The sequence below is a fragment of the Notolabrus celidotus genome, chromosome 16 (genome assembly GCF_009762535.1).
Source record: "Notolabrus celidotus isolate fNotCel1 chromosome 16, fNotCel1.pri, whole genome shotgun sequence".
Taxonomy (NCBI): domain Eukaryota; kingdom Metazoa; phylum Chordata; class Actinopteri; order Labriformes; family Labridae; genus Notolabrus; species Notolabrus celidotus.
In genome coordinates, this window is record NC_048287.1 from 22,248,625 (window position 1) to 22,264,114 (window position 15,490).

Consider the following 15,490-nt stretch of genomic DNA (forward strand, 5'->3'; position numbering starts at 1 on the left):
GTGATGACGGGAGAGCAACCTGGAGAGAGTAGGAGCAGAGGACAGAGAAGCCAACACACACGCAAACACATACCCTCGATCTGCCTCTTATAAAAAAAAAAAAAAACAACATCATGGTTGAACGGCTCCAATTCTTAAGTCATCCATCTCTGGATTGGCTATTACTTCAGCTGTCGAAATGACATCCAGCAATCTGCACACTGCAGTTTATTTCTTAATATAGCCATCTGTATGTGTGTGCGTAAAACACACGACATGCTACTAATATATAGTATGTATTGCTTTATGCCGTGGTATGACTTAGCCCCGTGCACAGAGGCAACAACAGGTTGACAAATCACATTATTTGATGTTTTATTTCGAGAGCTTGTCAAACCATGAACACAGAGTGGCAGGGAGACAAGTGCGTGTGCGTGTGCGTGTGTGTGTGATGCTGAAAAAGCATGTGTGGAGCGGTGAATGTTTGCTAGACAATAGAAGACACCTCCCATTTGTCTCCATCTGTCTGGCATCTCTGCGCTGTCGTACAGACTCAAAACCTCATCTTCATTTGTCGGCTCTCACGCCGACAGCTCATCAGACATGACCAATCACAGCCTAAGAGCTTATCAGCAATGTCAATGATAAACACAGAGGACATACACACACACACTTCACGCACACACATAAGATTGCCACAAGGTAAATGAGCAAATTATGACTAAACCTTGGCATGAATGAAACATTTTATTGAACTGATAGCTAAACTCAACTGTACAAAAGAATCTGCTAACGATGTGAAACTTGAACTTGTGCTCTAAAAGTCAGTCTGACATAAACCTTCTCTATTCTCGGTTCAAGGTTTTGGGTTGATGCCATCAGGCGAGTGAAGCACAAGCATGAGTCAGTAATGGATCTGCCAAGATATACTTGTAGCCCTTAGTGGGATAAACACAGCTCCATTAGATCCAGGTGAAAGCGGTTCACTTGCACAAAATGTCTCATTCTGGAGCTTTTTTTTTTGTCAGCATGTCAACCTGCTTCTGAATACTTAAAGTGAGACAAAACCGGTTTTAATTCAACAGAAAGAAAGAACTATATTTGCATGAAAATATCTGAAATGCATTCTAGAAAGAAACAAAATTCTCACATTTTTAAGTTTTATAATCGTGTCATGTGCACACACACATAACTAATACTGTAGTCATTTAGTTGCAGGAACACGCAGACAGCTGCCTGCATTGCTAAGTATGCTGTGGCTGCAGTCGCAAAACTTTATGCATCACCTACTCTCCGTGCAACTCACACACACTCACTCACACACACATACACATACACACCATCTGTCCTCCTGCTGAAGTGGCTAATGGACAACCTGCAGAGGAGTGATACTTTTGGGTGAGTTACAGAGCCCGAGGGATCACTCTTTAAGAAGCTCTGAGAGGATTTCAATTTCTGCTCTGAACCTACCAACCAAATCTGTCTTACCCTCTGCTGCTCTCTGCTGCCCGCTCAGAAAACTGCAGCTGAACGCTCAGATACTCTCCTGTCCTTATATCCACAATCTAACGGACAGATTCACGCCGAGTGCCGTTTCAAAATCATCACCGCTTTGGCCCATCAACCTCGTCATAAAAAGATCATCTCTACACAGCATTTAGCCTGAGAAGCCCTCTTCTTCTAGACTTCTAAGCTCTGCAAAATCCCCACGATAAAACACTTGCGGAGGGATAAATACACATACTGACATTAATGGCAAACTGCCAAGAGACGTCGTAGTGAAGCTGCGTGGGTCGAACCAGGAGACAAGGTGAAAAATGGATATTGGTTAGAGCTGCTTGGATGCAATTCAGTTAGTGTTTCACTGTGTTACATCAAGAAACCAATTATTATAGCTCATATATTATTCTATATTTTACCAGAAGTAATAATGTTAAACATAATTTTGAAAAATGCCTGCCTCCCCCCACACATCAGTTTTCAGTTAGTTACACATTTGTCGCTCCGGTTTCTGACAGAGACAGAATCCTTCTGGCCTAACAGAGAACATTTCATAAACATTCATTTTTACTGCAGTCCATCAACAGTGCAAAGCATGATTTTGCTTTCTGCTTTCACCACCAACTGCTGAAGAAGTTTGGAAGACGAGGGCCACACTGAAGGCTTTCAAGTAGGACCGAGGACCAGACCGAATCCTGTTGGAAGAGCCGGGGGGGTCATAATCTGATCCCACGTTGCAGCTCTTCATCCTCAAGATGCTCCCTTCGAGCAAATGCTTCCCGTACAGCTGTGTTGACCCTGACGGCTCACACATCCTGTGTGTGAGTTACATCTCAACCAGAGGCGAGAATTTGCTTGTGTCCTGCCCCCACATCACAGGGCGGAAAACAACAGACGCTATGGAGATCTAGTAAATGACATGGATGTTTGCTTTTGTTTGCTTTCCTTCATCGCTCTTCTTGCCGTGTGTGTGTGTGTGCGTGTCCCTGGGGTCGGTTTAGTGTTACTTTTCCAGTTTCCAAAAGTCGGTCACTTCCAGTTCGTTTCTGGGGCGTGCGTCGCCGCAGTCCGTCACTCAGTTCTGTGTTTGTCGATGGGCGCTCTCTGGGGGTGGCTGTGATGATGCAAGTGGACCAGTTCTAGTTTGAGTGGTGAGAAATGGTTTTAGGAAGTTGCGATCTCCCCCCCAAGGTGGCGCCATCCCTTCTGCTGTGTCTCTAGAGGAGGCAGATACTCTGCAACACAGAGAGTTGGTTCAGGGGACAAGTCTGAGAGATTGGCTTTTCTTTCTTGCCATGTCATGTGACTTAAGAAACTGCTGCCACAACAAAACACAGATCTTGCCATTTCTCATCGACAGAGGCACTTACAAACTTCCCTGAACTGTGCTTCATTCGTGACTACGACATTTCAGCTCTCCTTTTTTTGAATCTGTGCTCCTGAAACTTGAAAAAGTTGCTCTCTCACCCTCATGCCATGCAGTTGCTTATCCACATACTTGCACCGCTGGTCTCGTGTTGCCTCACATGGGGGAAACTGTTTCAACATCCCTCTCAGAGATGGCTTTGATAGCTGGTCACATGTCTTTCCATTAATCTATCCTGGGTACTTTCCTCACTGTTTGACAAATACATCTCACCTCAGGGTGTTGCAACAGCACTAGAGAGGAATTTACTCACCTCTAAGTTGTTAAACTCACTGAGAAGCTCGGTGAAATGTCTATAAAAGGCTTTTGTTCCCCCCTTGACTGTGTTTGGCTCTTTAAAATGTAACAAACCTGCACTAAGAACATAATAAAACAACACACGCATATCTGAATGCATCAGTTTTAGTGCAGGGTATAATTTAATGACACTGAACTTATCTTATGAATGAGTAAAATGCTTAGATGTATTTCAGCCTTTAACTTACAGTCATAAAATCAGTAACAAACTTGAAATCCTCTCCCTGTCTTTGCCCTTTTAGTTTCTGTCAGATAGGAATTTGCATAATTCATGCTGCTTGATAGGTGCTGTCATTCACAGCAGCAACCAGCACCTCATCTGAATACATATTTGTTGCTGATTTGCCCCAGATAAAATCTAGCCTTCAACTCTTCATTGCTTGTTCTGTCAGCTGTGATATAAGGAACATAATCGCTTCTATTTAGGACAAAAAATAAATAATCAAAACGCTGTTTACCATTGTTGCTGCAGTTTTTGTTGTCTTTGTCAGACGCCTCTTCCTCCACCTGACAGAAAACATATCAATGAGAAGATAAAATTAAAAACGTTACACAACCGGCTGAAAAAGAAAAACATGTAGGTGGCTTTCTGTATTGTATTTCAAACTTTGCGTTCGCGTCATGTGCTTCCCAGAATGAAAGAGGAAAGGAGTGGTCCTTACCTGTTTCCTCCACTTCAGCTCACAAAAGACCCGCTCGAAGCACTCGTGCATGTAGTTGAACTGGGAGGAAACGGCACAGAGGAATGTTATTCAGCCTTCCAGTGTTTGAATTCAGCACAGTTAGAGAGCAGAGTCACAGTGAGAAGTAACATTTTGATTGGTTAGCTATGCATCCTCTTAGAGCTGCTTTGATAACATTTGAAGGAAAGTTGTGTTAACTCACATAAGGAGTGAAGATCTTGACCCAGCGAGGTTTCTTCTCTCCTCTGGCATATTCAAAACAGAAAGCCATCCCCTCCTCATCTGTGTCCCAGCGCTGCATCTCGGCCCATTCAAAAGCAATCACCTGGTTCTGAGGGAGAGAGAGCGCTGGTTTGAAAACAATGTACAAATTTGTACGACAATTTTTCCTCCAATAACGGTGCAAAAGAAATACAACATGTTTCCTCAAAATATGTTAAGCTGCATCTTCATCTTGTTCTGTATGTCAACACGTACAAACTCAAGCAGACAAACACTCACCTCCAGTGTGCCATCCTCGGTACACGCGTGCAGCTTGAAGTGATGGATGCTGATAGCTGTGATAACGTGTCCCTTCCTCCTGGAGTCACAGGAGCAGTGGGGGAACGACACCTCATTGTAGCCCTCACATGTCCGCAACAGACTCAGGTACTGTAGAACAAGAAGAATAACACACACATCGGTCACAGATTCTTCTAGAAACAAGACTTCAGCAACATAACTGAGATCACTTATACATCTTCTGCAAGAGTCTCATAAAGCTCCAGCATGGAATGGAACCCCAAACTACGGCATCGCTAAAATAAATTCTCTGGACATAAAGCTTGACACCAGCATGTTTTTAGAATTTTTCACATTAGGAGCCCAACTTAATTGAATGACGCTACAAACATCATAACAAGAGTCTTTGTGTCTATTCCTGCTGAGTGCTGCATGTTTGGCATTTTTTTTTGTTCCTCGTGAGTTGAAAAATGTTCAACTTTTCACTTTGGCGTCACTTGTCACTGTCACGTTTTACCCATCTGTCCAATCAATCAGTGGGGGAGTGGCTTTGAAGCACCACAAAGAGAAGTAACCTGCAGCTATCTCACATACATGACCTGCGGGTCTACCCTCGCTCGTTTGATTTCAGCTTTCCTTTTTTTTTTATCCAGAGTAAATACTCTGGTCTAATGCGGAAATAATAATAGCTCTTCTGTATTGATTGTCTCCCAAATGTAGGCTTCTCAGCCCATAAAAACGGTGCAAATCACCGAATTACCACTTTGATGGTTATATTTGGGCTGTGAAGACTTTAAAGAAAAAACTAGGCATCTGAGAATAAAAAATTGAATGTGAATATGATCCATACGGAACTGATCGCATTCACATGAGGAAATAAAATCAGCTGTTTTTCTGAATTAAAGAGATACCCGGTGCCTCAGTTGCACTCCATGGAGATCAGTATTTTCAGCAATTGTCTGATTGTCTCTTGAGTCACAAAGTAGCCAGCTTGAATGCATTTCAGATGCATCTTTGCATACAGTTGTGCTCATAAGTTTACATACCCTGGCAGAATTTGTGATTTTTTTTTGGCCATTTTTCAGAGAATATGAATGATAAGAGAAAAACTTTTTTTTCACTTATGGTTAGTGGTTGGGTGAGGCAAAATTTTTATCAAACAGCTGTGTTTACTCTTTTTATATCTTAAAGACAACAGAAACTACTCAAGAAACCATAAATTCTGCCAGGGTATGTAAACTTATGAGCACAACTGTATCAATGAAGCATGTCATATTTTCTCAGTTGATCCTGGAGAAATGCTGTAACATCCAGCAGATCAGAACAAGCCTTACGTCTAAACAACTGCAGAGTCCTCAGGTGCCTGCGCAAAGTTGACAAACTAATAACAATCTATGTTACTTATAGATACTAGTGTCTCCCTATGTCTTAAAGTAAAATAAAACCGGATTAAACTGAACCAAGGCACATTTACTTCCTTGTGTGGCCTTGAGGTACCGTTGGTATTTTACTGTAGCAGTATGTTGTTAATTCAGAAAAACAGAGCAGATCCCCCCCCCCCCCCCCCCCCCCCCCCCCTCTATGAATGCAATATGCATCCATCAGATTTCAGACCACGTTATTTTGGGTTGAAGCTGCACAGCCAGGATAATTTCTCCCTCCTCATACACAATACTGAAAAAAAGGCAAAGCCCTGCATTTTTTTTCAAACAAAGTCGGACTTGGAGTGTGCAAACTGTCCCCCTGGTTCTTCTGCTCCGTTCCTGATCTAAATTAATTGAACCAAAGGTTAAGTTTTCACGATCATATCTGAAATATGATGCTGCCAACATTTGTAATAATTAGATCTATTAGGCTCACGTTAACTTGTGTTGCTCTACACTATTGATTAAAAGTGTCGAAATGTCATCCTCGGTTGGTACATAGTTGTTGTAGCAACACAAAGAAACTCACATGCCACTTTCAGTTAATGTTCTACAAACATCGATACACACTCAGTGACTTTATCTCCAGTGAAACCATGCATCAGTACTTTACACCATTCAGGGTTGTCCTCTATGCTGTGTAAGGCTTTCACACTTGTCTGTCCATTTTTATTTGGTAACGTTTTGGTGACGGCTCTGGTCAGCAGGCAAAAAGAGTTTGTCGCCTGAACCCCCCTCCCCGAACAAAGACTGGTCTGTGGGACTGACCGTGGCCATCTTGCGCTGCTCTGCCAGCTTCTGCAGCTGGCAGGATTTGTCCTCTGTTTTTATGAATCCCTTCTTCACATCTTCCAATGCCTGGACAGACAGAGGGGGGGGATGGGTGGAGGGGTTGGGATGGACAAGGAGAGATATAACAGAATTTATTTTTTGAGGTCACTGCACAAAAAGGATTATCCATTAAAAAATTATAAGATAACCTGCTTCCAGAAACCAAGCTCGACTAAAACCACAGTTACTTATTTTCATATTCTAATTGTGCTATTAGTGTTTTTAAAACAAGATTTGGTCAGTGTAAAACGGGTCAATTGTGGTGATGAATCTACAAATAATTATGAAAATCTACGGTCGTCTGCAGCTTTGTAACTTTGCGGCTCATTGCTGGCGGTTGCTGTGGAAAATGAAAGTGCTTTTGCATTAGAGGATTATTTCGTAGTTCATACTTTAAACTTTAAAACTTATTTGAAAAGAGAGCCCAGGCTTGTTGAATATCATGGTCCCCTGGTTGCCTTGTTAAGTCTGTGAGCTGTGACATTTTAAAACTACAAGAGTCTTTGTTTTCATTCAGTGTGGCATTTGAGGGACTTCCTGATTGGTTGTAGCTTGATATTTGGATTTAGATTGGCTTTACCTTGGATTGGAGTTGCAGGTAAAGGCCTGCAACTGCAAGTTCAAAATTAAACCTTGCAATGAGAAGTGCAGAAACCTGCAAATAACTATCAGTGCACAAAGCCTGCAGTCTGCATTTCACCACAAATGCACTAAGATCAGCGAGTAACGACTCTGCTTCTGACGTATTTTGTTGAGCTATAACTAATTTCCTGTGTTTCAAATGACAAATGTGGTTATTGATAGTCAGCTTTTTTAGGTATTGCTAAAAAAAAAGGCTAACCTTTAAAACACAAAAGGTTGAAGGATTTGGAGTGGGTCATCATAGGTGCATCGATGAACCCAGAGTGAGGGTTAAATCAAGTGTATGGCTTTTATGAGTAATTGTTTTTACTTTTCCCACAGCTGTCCTGTCTTAAGATTTCTTAATTACAAAAAAAGAATAAGAAATGTTCTTAGTCAAAAGGTTCATGACCACCTCCATCAAGTTTAAACTCTTTCATTACAGAAAGGATAACACAAGACTCTGAGTGAATTAAAAAAACACAGGATGGAATTTTGTGCTGAGTTCCCTTAAGCCCATGGCAAGTGGGATTCACTTATCGTTATTACCTGGTGAAAGCAGTAGTGCAGTGCCAGCGGGTTGTCTCTTAGCAACTCCTCCTCCTGAAAGCTGAACAGCCATTTGCGGAGCGCCAAGCAAGTCCCCGGCACTGCCGATGTGTAATTCTGCACATAAAGCTTGTGGGGAAACTCATTAGGTGCCAGCTTCCGCACTGAAAGTAATCATGGAAAGAAAGAGAGGGATAAGAGAAGGGATGAAAAGAAGGGCAAGTGTCTGTTGAGTCATTAAAAAAATTCCAGCCTGCACCAAATTACCTGCCCTAGCTGTCCAAAACTGCAACACACACTCACACCCCTAGGCCCAATGAATTTAACTCACTAGTGGCGTGACACAGGTCTTTATTTAGAAAATAGGAGGTCATGTGATGATGTCATCCCCAAGAGGGGTTTCAGATTAAACATAAGAGTGTATGTGAAAATGCTCTGGGAGTTTCTAAGCAAAACACTAATAAGCATCAAGAGCAGGTCTTACCAAAGGACTGATTGATGACTTCGAAAAGGGCAAAGTAGCTTGCCATAATACTGTCCATTCCAACCTTCAACACTAATGCCTGCAGGAGGAACAAGACTCAGTCAGTTACAGAAAAAAACATTTCAGGACTTTAAGATCAAGACAGCTTTTCATCTGCCAGAAATCAATCAGAAAACAGAAAACAGGTATCCATACAGCAGGACAGCCATCACATGTTCTTACCTGGTACACCTGGTCTGTGGTGCTGTTTTTACGGACTCTGACAGAGATGGTGGTCTTGTCCGGCAAGGCTATCCGCAGTTCTACATCGGTCACCCCGTTGTAGTTCTGCACAGGGAAGGGACAAAAATTTACAACAGCTGTGAAGCCACATTTACTCATGTGTGGATTAACAAGTGTGTGTGTGTGTGTGTGTGTGTGTGTGTGTGTGTGTGTGTGTGTGTACACTTGTATCGATGTGTTTGCTTTGAATTACTGGAAATTACTTCAGGATCAAAAACAAACAAACAAAACTCCTCAATGTTAGAAATCCTAATCCTCCTCAAGTGCTGGATTAATTCTGTATCGTTTGTCTGTCACTCCTCAGAAATACTACAAAGGGAGTGCAATTAGTGTTGGATTGTTTTGGCTCTCCTGTTTAAAGTACATTCTGGCAGACCTTATGGGCTGCCACACTTTATCAAGTATTCAAACTCTGCTGTCACTGCTGATGCTTGTTTATGGTAAAATTGCCTCCTTTTGTACACCGAAGGCAGTTAAACAGATTTATTCATTATTTCATCATAAGAATTTAATTGCCCTAAATCAGCCTGAAATATGCTCAAAATCAGATTCATACATTACTTAAACGATACACGAGGAAAGCTCCAATTTTATCAGACATTTGAAAGTGCGTAGAGTCCCTGTCTCACAGATATACTCAAAGCTCAGAGTGTAGAATTCACAGAGGTATATCCATATCATGACAAGGACAAAGGGGCTGCATACCTCGTCTGATTCAGAGAGAAACTCCTGCATGATGTCACTCTCCCCGATCACCCGCACAGAGCAAACTAGAGACAACATAGAACAAAGACAGAAGCAGAGATAGAGAGGGGTGTGGCGGTTGAAGTTAATCAAATAAACAAAAGGACAGCCAAATGTCACGTTGTCTTTATCTTGTGTTCAAACTCACAGCATTTTTATTGTATGCTGGAAAAACTGGTCACAGAGGGAGCTTGAAATATTTTGTAACATCTCAATTCCTGAACATTTGCATTCAAGTATTCATTATTTGGGGTTTTTAAAGACTTTTAAGTGTCTGGTTATACCCAAAGCTTAATTCTCTTTGTCCGTGATGAAAAATCAAAACAGACTTGACTTCTCTGAATCAGCTTACCACGCTCAAGATATTCCTCCAGCCCTCTACGGCGAGCATCCAGCTGCTGTTCGGACAGGGAGAAGGGCCATTTACCGGGAAGTTTAGGGAAGTTAAAGTTGGAATACTCCCTCTTTAAGTTCTGGTTGAGGATTGCGAACTCTCTGTAGCGCTTTGAGCACAGCTGTCTGCCTGACATGTACACGTTGTACACCTGTGGGCATCAAGACAGAGACAGGACGTCATTAACATACAAGAATCCATGCAATCCATAGATTTGCTATTCCACCACAGCCTTTGTGCTTGCATGGGGGATAATTTTGTCATAATGTGTCAAACCAGCACTCACCACAAACCTCTCGGAGTGCTGCTCTACATGTTTGTATGTGGGGACGGAAATGGGCACAGCCTGTTTGTCGCTGTAGTCATAGTTAGGTTGGATTTCCTCTCCGCCTTCCAGTCCGTCAGCCTCCTGAGCTGGAACAGACAGCACAGCCAGAACCAGCTCCTTCTCCCCGGCACGGATCAGGTCCACCACCTGCTTATGGGTGGCACCTTCCACGCTCACCCCATTTCTGGAAGGACGGGCAGTGAAGAGAAAAGGGGGATGGAGAGGTATAAAATCAGAAATGCAATCATCCCGACTGTTTTGGACATGGTCAAATTTCACAACTAAATGTGAGATGATTTAACGCTTCAATCACAAAGGAAACAGTTTTAGTTTTAGCACTTATCGGAGCAGGATATCACGCTGCTATGGTGTGAAATCAGTAAAGCATCGTTTAGGGATGCTGCTTTTAAATACACTTAAATTCATCTCTTGTGGAAATAGATGTACTGATCCAAATATTCCTCACAGTTTCAAAACCTCACAGTATCAATCCAACGCTTTTATTCCTTTAACATCTTTTTTTTACACTATCAGCAAGCTGTGGCTCAATAAGTGAAACAACAATGCAACCACATTTTATAATGACTCTGATGAAGAAACTGTATTTTGTGTGCATTGGCGATGAGCATTCTGTTGATTTCACTATGACATTGTACTGTATGGAAGAGGATTAGGACCACCAGATAAATAAAAAAGAAATTAAGGTCAAACATTTTTTTATGATTATTATTCTGAGAAAAAAGTCAGAATTCTGAGATTAAAGTCCAAATTCTGAGAAGAGTTGGAAGTCTGAAAAGAGTTGGAATTCTGAGAAAAGTCAGAATCCTGAGATTAAGGTTCAAGGTTCAAGGTTCAAGGTTTCTTTATCATCCCCGGGGGGCAATTTGTCTTTCAGTCAGCGGTGACACAAACAAAACAGTACAACACCAACATCAAAACATTCAAACGGTAACAACAACAACAGTAACAACTGGAAACAACAGTTATGCGGCACGTTAAGCAGACTAGCTGCTGTCGGTACAAAAGAGTTCCTCTTCCTATTCGTCCTGCTATTCGGCATCGCGAATCTTCGGCCTGAAGGAAGCCGGCGAAATTCAAGAAAAAGGGGATGGTATGGGTCAGGCACGATGGACCAGGCCTTGCTGAGGGTCCTGGCTCGGTGGAGGCTTGACATGTCAGGCAGGGGTGTGCCTGCAACCCTGCTGCATATCTTAACTATGGCCTGCAGTCTATTTTTGTTTTTTAGACGTGTTGACCCGTACCAGGACACCATTGAAAAGGTTAAAAGCGATTCAATAAAACAGGAATAAAACATCTTCATAAAAGTTGTGTCGACATTAAAACCCCTGAGCTTCCGATAAAAGTACATTCTTTGGTGGACTTTTTTACAGACAGCGTCGACCTGGTGCTCAAATGTCAGTTTGTCGTCGATAAAAGTGCCAAGATATTTGTGCCTGTTCACAATGTCCACTTCCGCATCATCAATAAAAACAGGGAAATTCTGAGATTAAAGTCAGAATTCTGAAATTAAAGTCAGAATTCTGAAATTAAAGTCAGAATCCTGAGATTAAAGTCACAATTCTGAAAAAAGTCAAAATTCTGAGATTAAAGTCAGAATTCTGAGATTAAAGTCAGAATTCTGAAATTAAAGTCAGAATTCTGAAATTAAAGTCAGAATCCTGAGATTAAAGTCCAAATTCTGAAAAAAGTCAAAATTCTGAGATTAAAGTTAGAATTCTGAGAGAAAAGTCAGAATTCTGAGATTAAAGTCACAATTCTGACTTTTTTCTTAATAATAATTTAAAAAAAATTGACCTTGATTTTTTTTTTTCCCCCAGTGGCTCTAATATTCCTCCGTAGTATTTATCCCCTACTCAGAGACACAATTTTGGGGTACTGAACAAAACCATGCCAGCTTTGATGTCTCCTTTTCCTTTGGTTGGCGTGACCCTCCCTTCTTGGCTCTGCTGAGGCCAGATGGCACGAGCATCAGGTGTCTCTGTTAATCTTCCTATGTGAATCAGCGGGGGCAGACATACAAGAGGAGGGAGCATGCAAGAGCAGGGAGCATAGGTCTGTGCACTACATGCCATGTCTGCATAGGCAATATATAGGAGCACACTATAATGGATACAAATGTGGAGGTGTTAAAAGAGAGTTATGGAAATGACTGAAGAGATCAAAAAGGTGTGATAAAAGCTGAAGTTTTGGTCTCATGCTGCTCTGATCCCATCACGGTCTTTTTAGACGAAACAGAAACACAGAGTGGTGTCTCATTGTTATATCTTTCATTGTAACTATTGTGTTTAAGTTTCTAAAAAGCACTATATAAAATAAATGTATAATTATAATTATTATTATTATTATTATTATCATCAAAATAGGCAATCTTTAACCAAGGTATCATTGCAACTTGCTGGTTATCTTTGATTTTCATTTATGATTATATAAAGCGAACATTGTTTAAAAGTTAAATCTATTAACCTCCATCACTCAATAATTCCACTTACAAGACATCAGAACTTTAAGGGATGCCTGAAATAATACTGATAATAAACAAGCAAACAAACAAAATTCTAGTTTCGAGAGTCTGTTAGCAGATATTAAAAGCGTAAAGGACTTTTACAGCATCAAATATTTGTAGACTTTATAGTCTGTAGCCTATTATCAATGCTGAGCCTTATAAAACTCAACACAGCATGATTAATCTTTCATATAGTTTCTTCCCAAAGCAGTCCTTGATTAATCTGATGTGGCAGTAAAGTTAGTTAATAAATAAACAAGGTACGCTGTCTTGTTATTGTCACTGAGGCAGCATTTTTCCTTCTCCTTGTCTTTATAACTGTGAAGTAAAATGCTGACGAACAGCAGACACATTTTACAGTCTACTCCTGGTTTTGTATGAGTTGTTGCAATATGCTCAAGCTGGTTAACAAGTCACATGATAAGCACTGGCTCTGTCATATGACTGAAGCAAGAGAAATGCAACAGTGGAGTAAACACAAGTTGGCTAAAAAAGTTGCCTTTCTGATGCCTCAGCAGGCTTGTGTTCCTTGTTCTTGTACTTTCTCTTCTCCCTTATTCAAAGTTTCACCTTTAGAAAAGTTAAAACGAGGAATGCACTGCTCACATGCATGTGATAGGGCTTATAATAGGCCCCAACACTGTATTCGATCACTATAAGTAATCTGCCTATAGCTTTTTGTGTCACTGCATATTCACCCTTACAACTATGGTGGTATAAAAAGTCACAGTTTGGTCTACCAATGGATGATGACAATATTTGAAATCAACCTGCAAAGCATTGTCTGGACATCCAAGCTCCATTAATTGTTGAATATGTACACTACCAGCCAAAAGTTTGGACACACCTTCTCATACAATTTTTTTTATTTATTTTCATTATCTTCGACATTGTAGATTAATACTGAAGACATCAAAACTATGAAATAATCTGGTTTTGCCATAATAAGGATTACAACAGTAGTCAAATAGGGCTATCCATTGTGTACTAACCCTACCTCTGAACAACACAACTGATGGTCTCAAACACATTAAGAAGGGAAGTCATTCTACAAATGAACTCTTGACAAGGCTCATGTTAATTAGAAACCATTCCAGGAGACCACTTCATGAAGCAGACTGAGAGAATACCAAGAGTGTGCAAAGCTGTCATGAAGGAAAAAGGGGGCTACTTTACAGAATCTAAAATACAAAACATATTCTGGTTTGTTTAACACTTTTTTGTTAATTAAATAATTCTATATATGTTCTTTCATAGTTTTGATGTCTTTGGTATTAATCTACAGTGTTTACAATAATTAAAATAAATACAAACCCTTGAATGAGAAGGTGTTTCCAAACTTTTGACCAGTAGTGTATGTGTTAAGTTAAAGCAAAATACACTTGACAACACTCCAACACTTTCCTGTTTGTAGCATTTTTAGTTTTCAGTTTTTCTATCTTATGTTTGTAGCATTTTTAGTTTTGTATTTCATGTATATTTTGTAGGTTATGTTTGTTTTATGTGGACCCCAGGAAGAGTAGCTGCTGCGTTAGTGGCACCTAATGGGGATCTGAATAAAGGAATAACAATAGATACATTTCATGAATATCTGACTGTACATTTTTCACTTAATTTTGCAGAATTGACATGAAAGTTTGAGCAAGCCCAAACACATTATCAAAAATGTCCCCATGATTAAAGCCACTCAAGTACAAAGAGCATTTCACTTAAAACAAATGAACTGGATGTAAACTGTCCCATGTAGGAGGAGTGTGAGGCTGTCTCAACAAGGCAAGTACATCCAAACACCATATGATATTAAATCAGCGTGGAAACACTGTCAGAGTTAAAACACACACCTACTATTGTGCCAACGAGAATGCAATGTCAACAAACCTGTCAGTGAGATGTTGTCCTCACAAACGATGCTGGAAGAGTCACTGCGCAAACCAGACGATAGCTACCTGGCTTCGTAGCAAGCTAAAGCTAATCAACATGCACAGCCTGTTGTCCAACTTATGTAAGCTGGTTAGCCTCCTAGTTAGCTTGATTTATCCACACTGGAACATTATTTATAAGGTCGGACTATACATGAAGTAGACAAACAACTAATTGGATATGCCAATGGCTACTTTGGTTGTCATTACGCACAGGTGACGCAGAGTTACCTTGATGGCTAATGTTTTTAAAAGGCTTCAAACGAGCTAAACCGGGTAGTTAGCATGGATCGAGGCTGACTTACACTTCCAGGATCCTGTCCCCCTTTGATATCCCAGCTCGGTCTGCAGCACCTCCGGGCAGAACCGCGCTGACATGCTGAAGGGGGGCATACAGCTCCCCGTTGATGCTCCGTAGCTGTCCTCCTTCGCTGACTTGACCGCGAACATTGAAACCGTAGCCCGACTCCGACTTCACGATCCTCACCATCCGCGGACCTGACGTGACCACCACGGTGGTGGTGTTCTGGCCTGCTGCTGAGCCCGCAGACGAGCCCACCACAGGACCATTACGGGATGCCGAAGGTAGAGTGGTCCGAGTTTCGTCGCCTCCTACATCCGCCATCTTATCCACAGGCCCTGCTAGCCCCCCTTTCCAGTCGGTGTCTTCTAGCAGATTCAAAACAACACTCGAGCTGTGTCCCTCCTCAGTGAGGTTAGCTCCACAGACAGACTCTGTTGTTGATAACACGCCCCTCGGTGGCGTCACGAGACACGGCCTCTCAACGTGACCTGCCGGAGGCGGAACTGAGAGTCTGGAATGTGTACACCCTCTTATCCTTCTATGCAAACTTACTCATCACTGAAGTGTTATTAAGATTTACAGATAACAAATCAGGAGATGTGGTTTAAAAATACTTTATCGGCACACTTTAACCCTTGACCAACTTCCTGTTTTGCACTTGAAAACGTATAAACTCATTATTGCATATAATTGCTTATTT

At 41.3% G+C, this 15,490-nt stretch overlaps 1 protein-coding gene across 2 annotated transcripts; it reads right to left on the reverse strand.

Annotated features, from left to right (window-relative positions):
• Positions 1-340: 340 nt before the first annotated feature.
• Positions 341-15,273, reverse strand: snx27a (sorting nexin 27a). 2 transcript variants are annotated; one of them, XM_034704710.1, is made up of 13 exons: positions 14,792-15,273; positions 10,002-10,227; positions 9,674-9,866; positions 9,283-9,347; positions 8,518-8,622; positions 8,296-8,374; positions 7,812-7,975; positions 6,579-6,668; positions 4,387-4,536; positions 4,088-4,216; positions 3,865-3,924; positions 3,661-3,709; positions 341-2,714 (listed from the first exon to the last, which is right to left on the reverse strand). In XM_034704710.1, exons 1-13 carry the CDS (start codon positions 15,109-15,111, stop codon positions 2,644-2,646), a joined length of 1,701 nt encoding a protein of 566 aa, XP_034560601.1. In that variant the 5' UTR covers positions 15,112-15,273; the 3' UTR covers positions 341-2,643. The 2 variants fall into 2 exon arrangements, with proteins under 2 accessions (XP_034560601.1, XP_034560602.1); XM_034704711.1 differs by lacking the exon at positions 341-2,714 and adding an exon at positions 2,728-3,096.
• Positions 15,274-15,490: the final 217 nt, after the last annotated feature.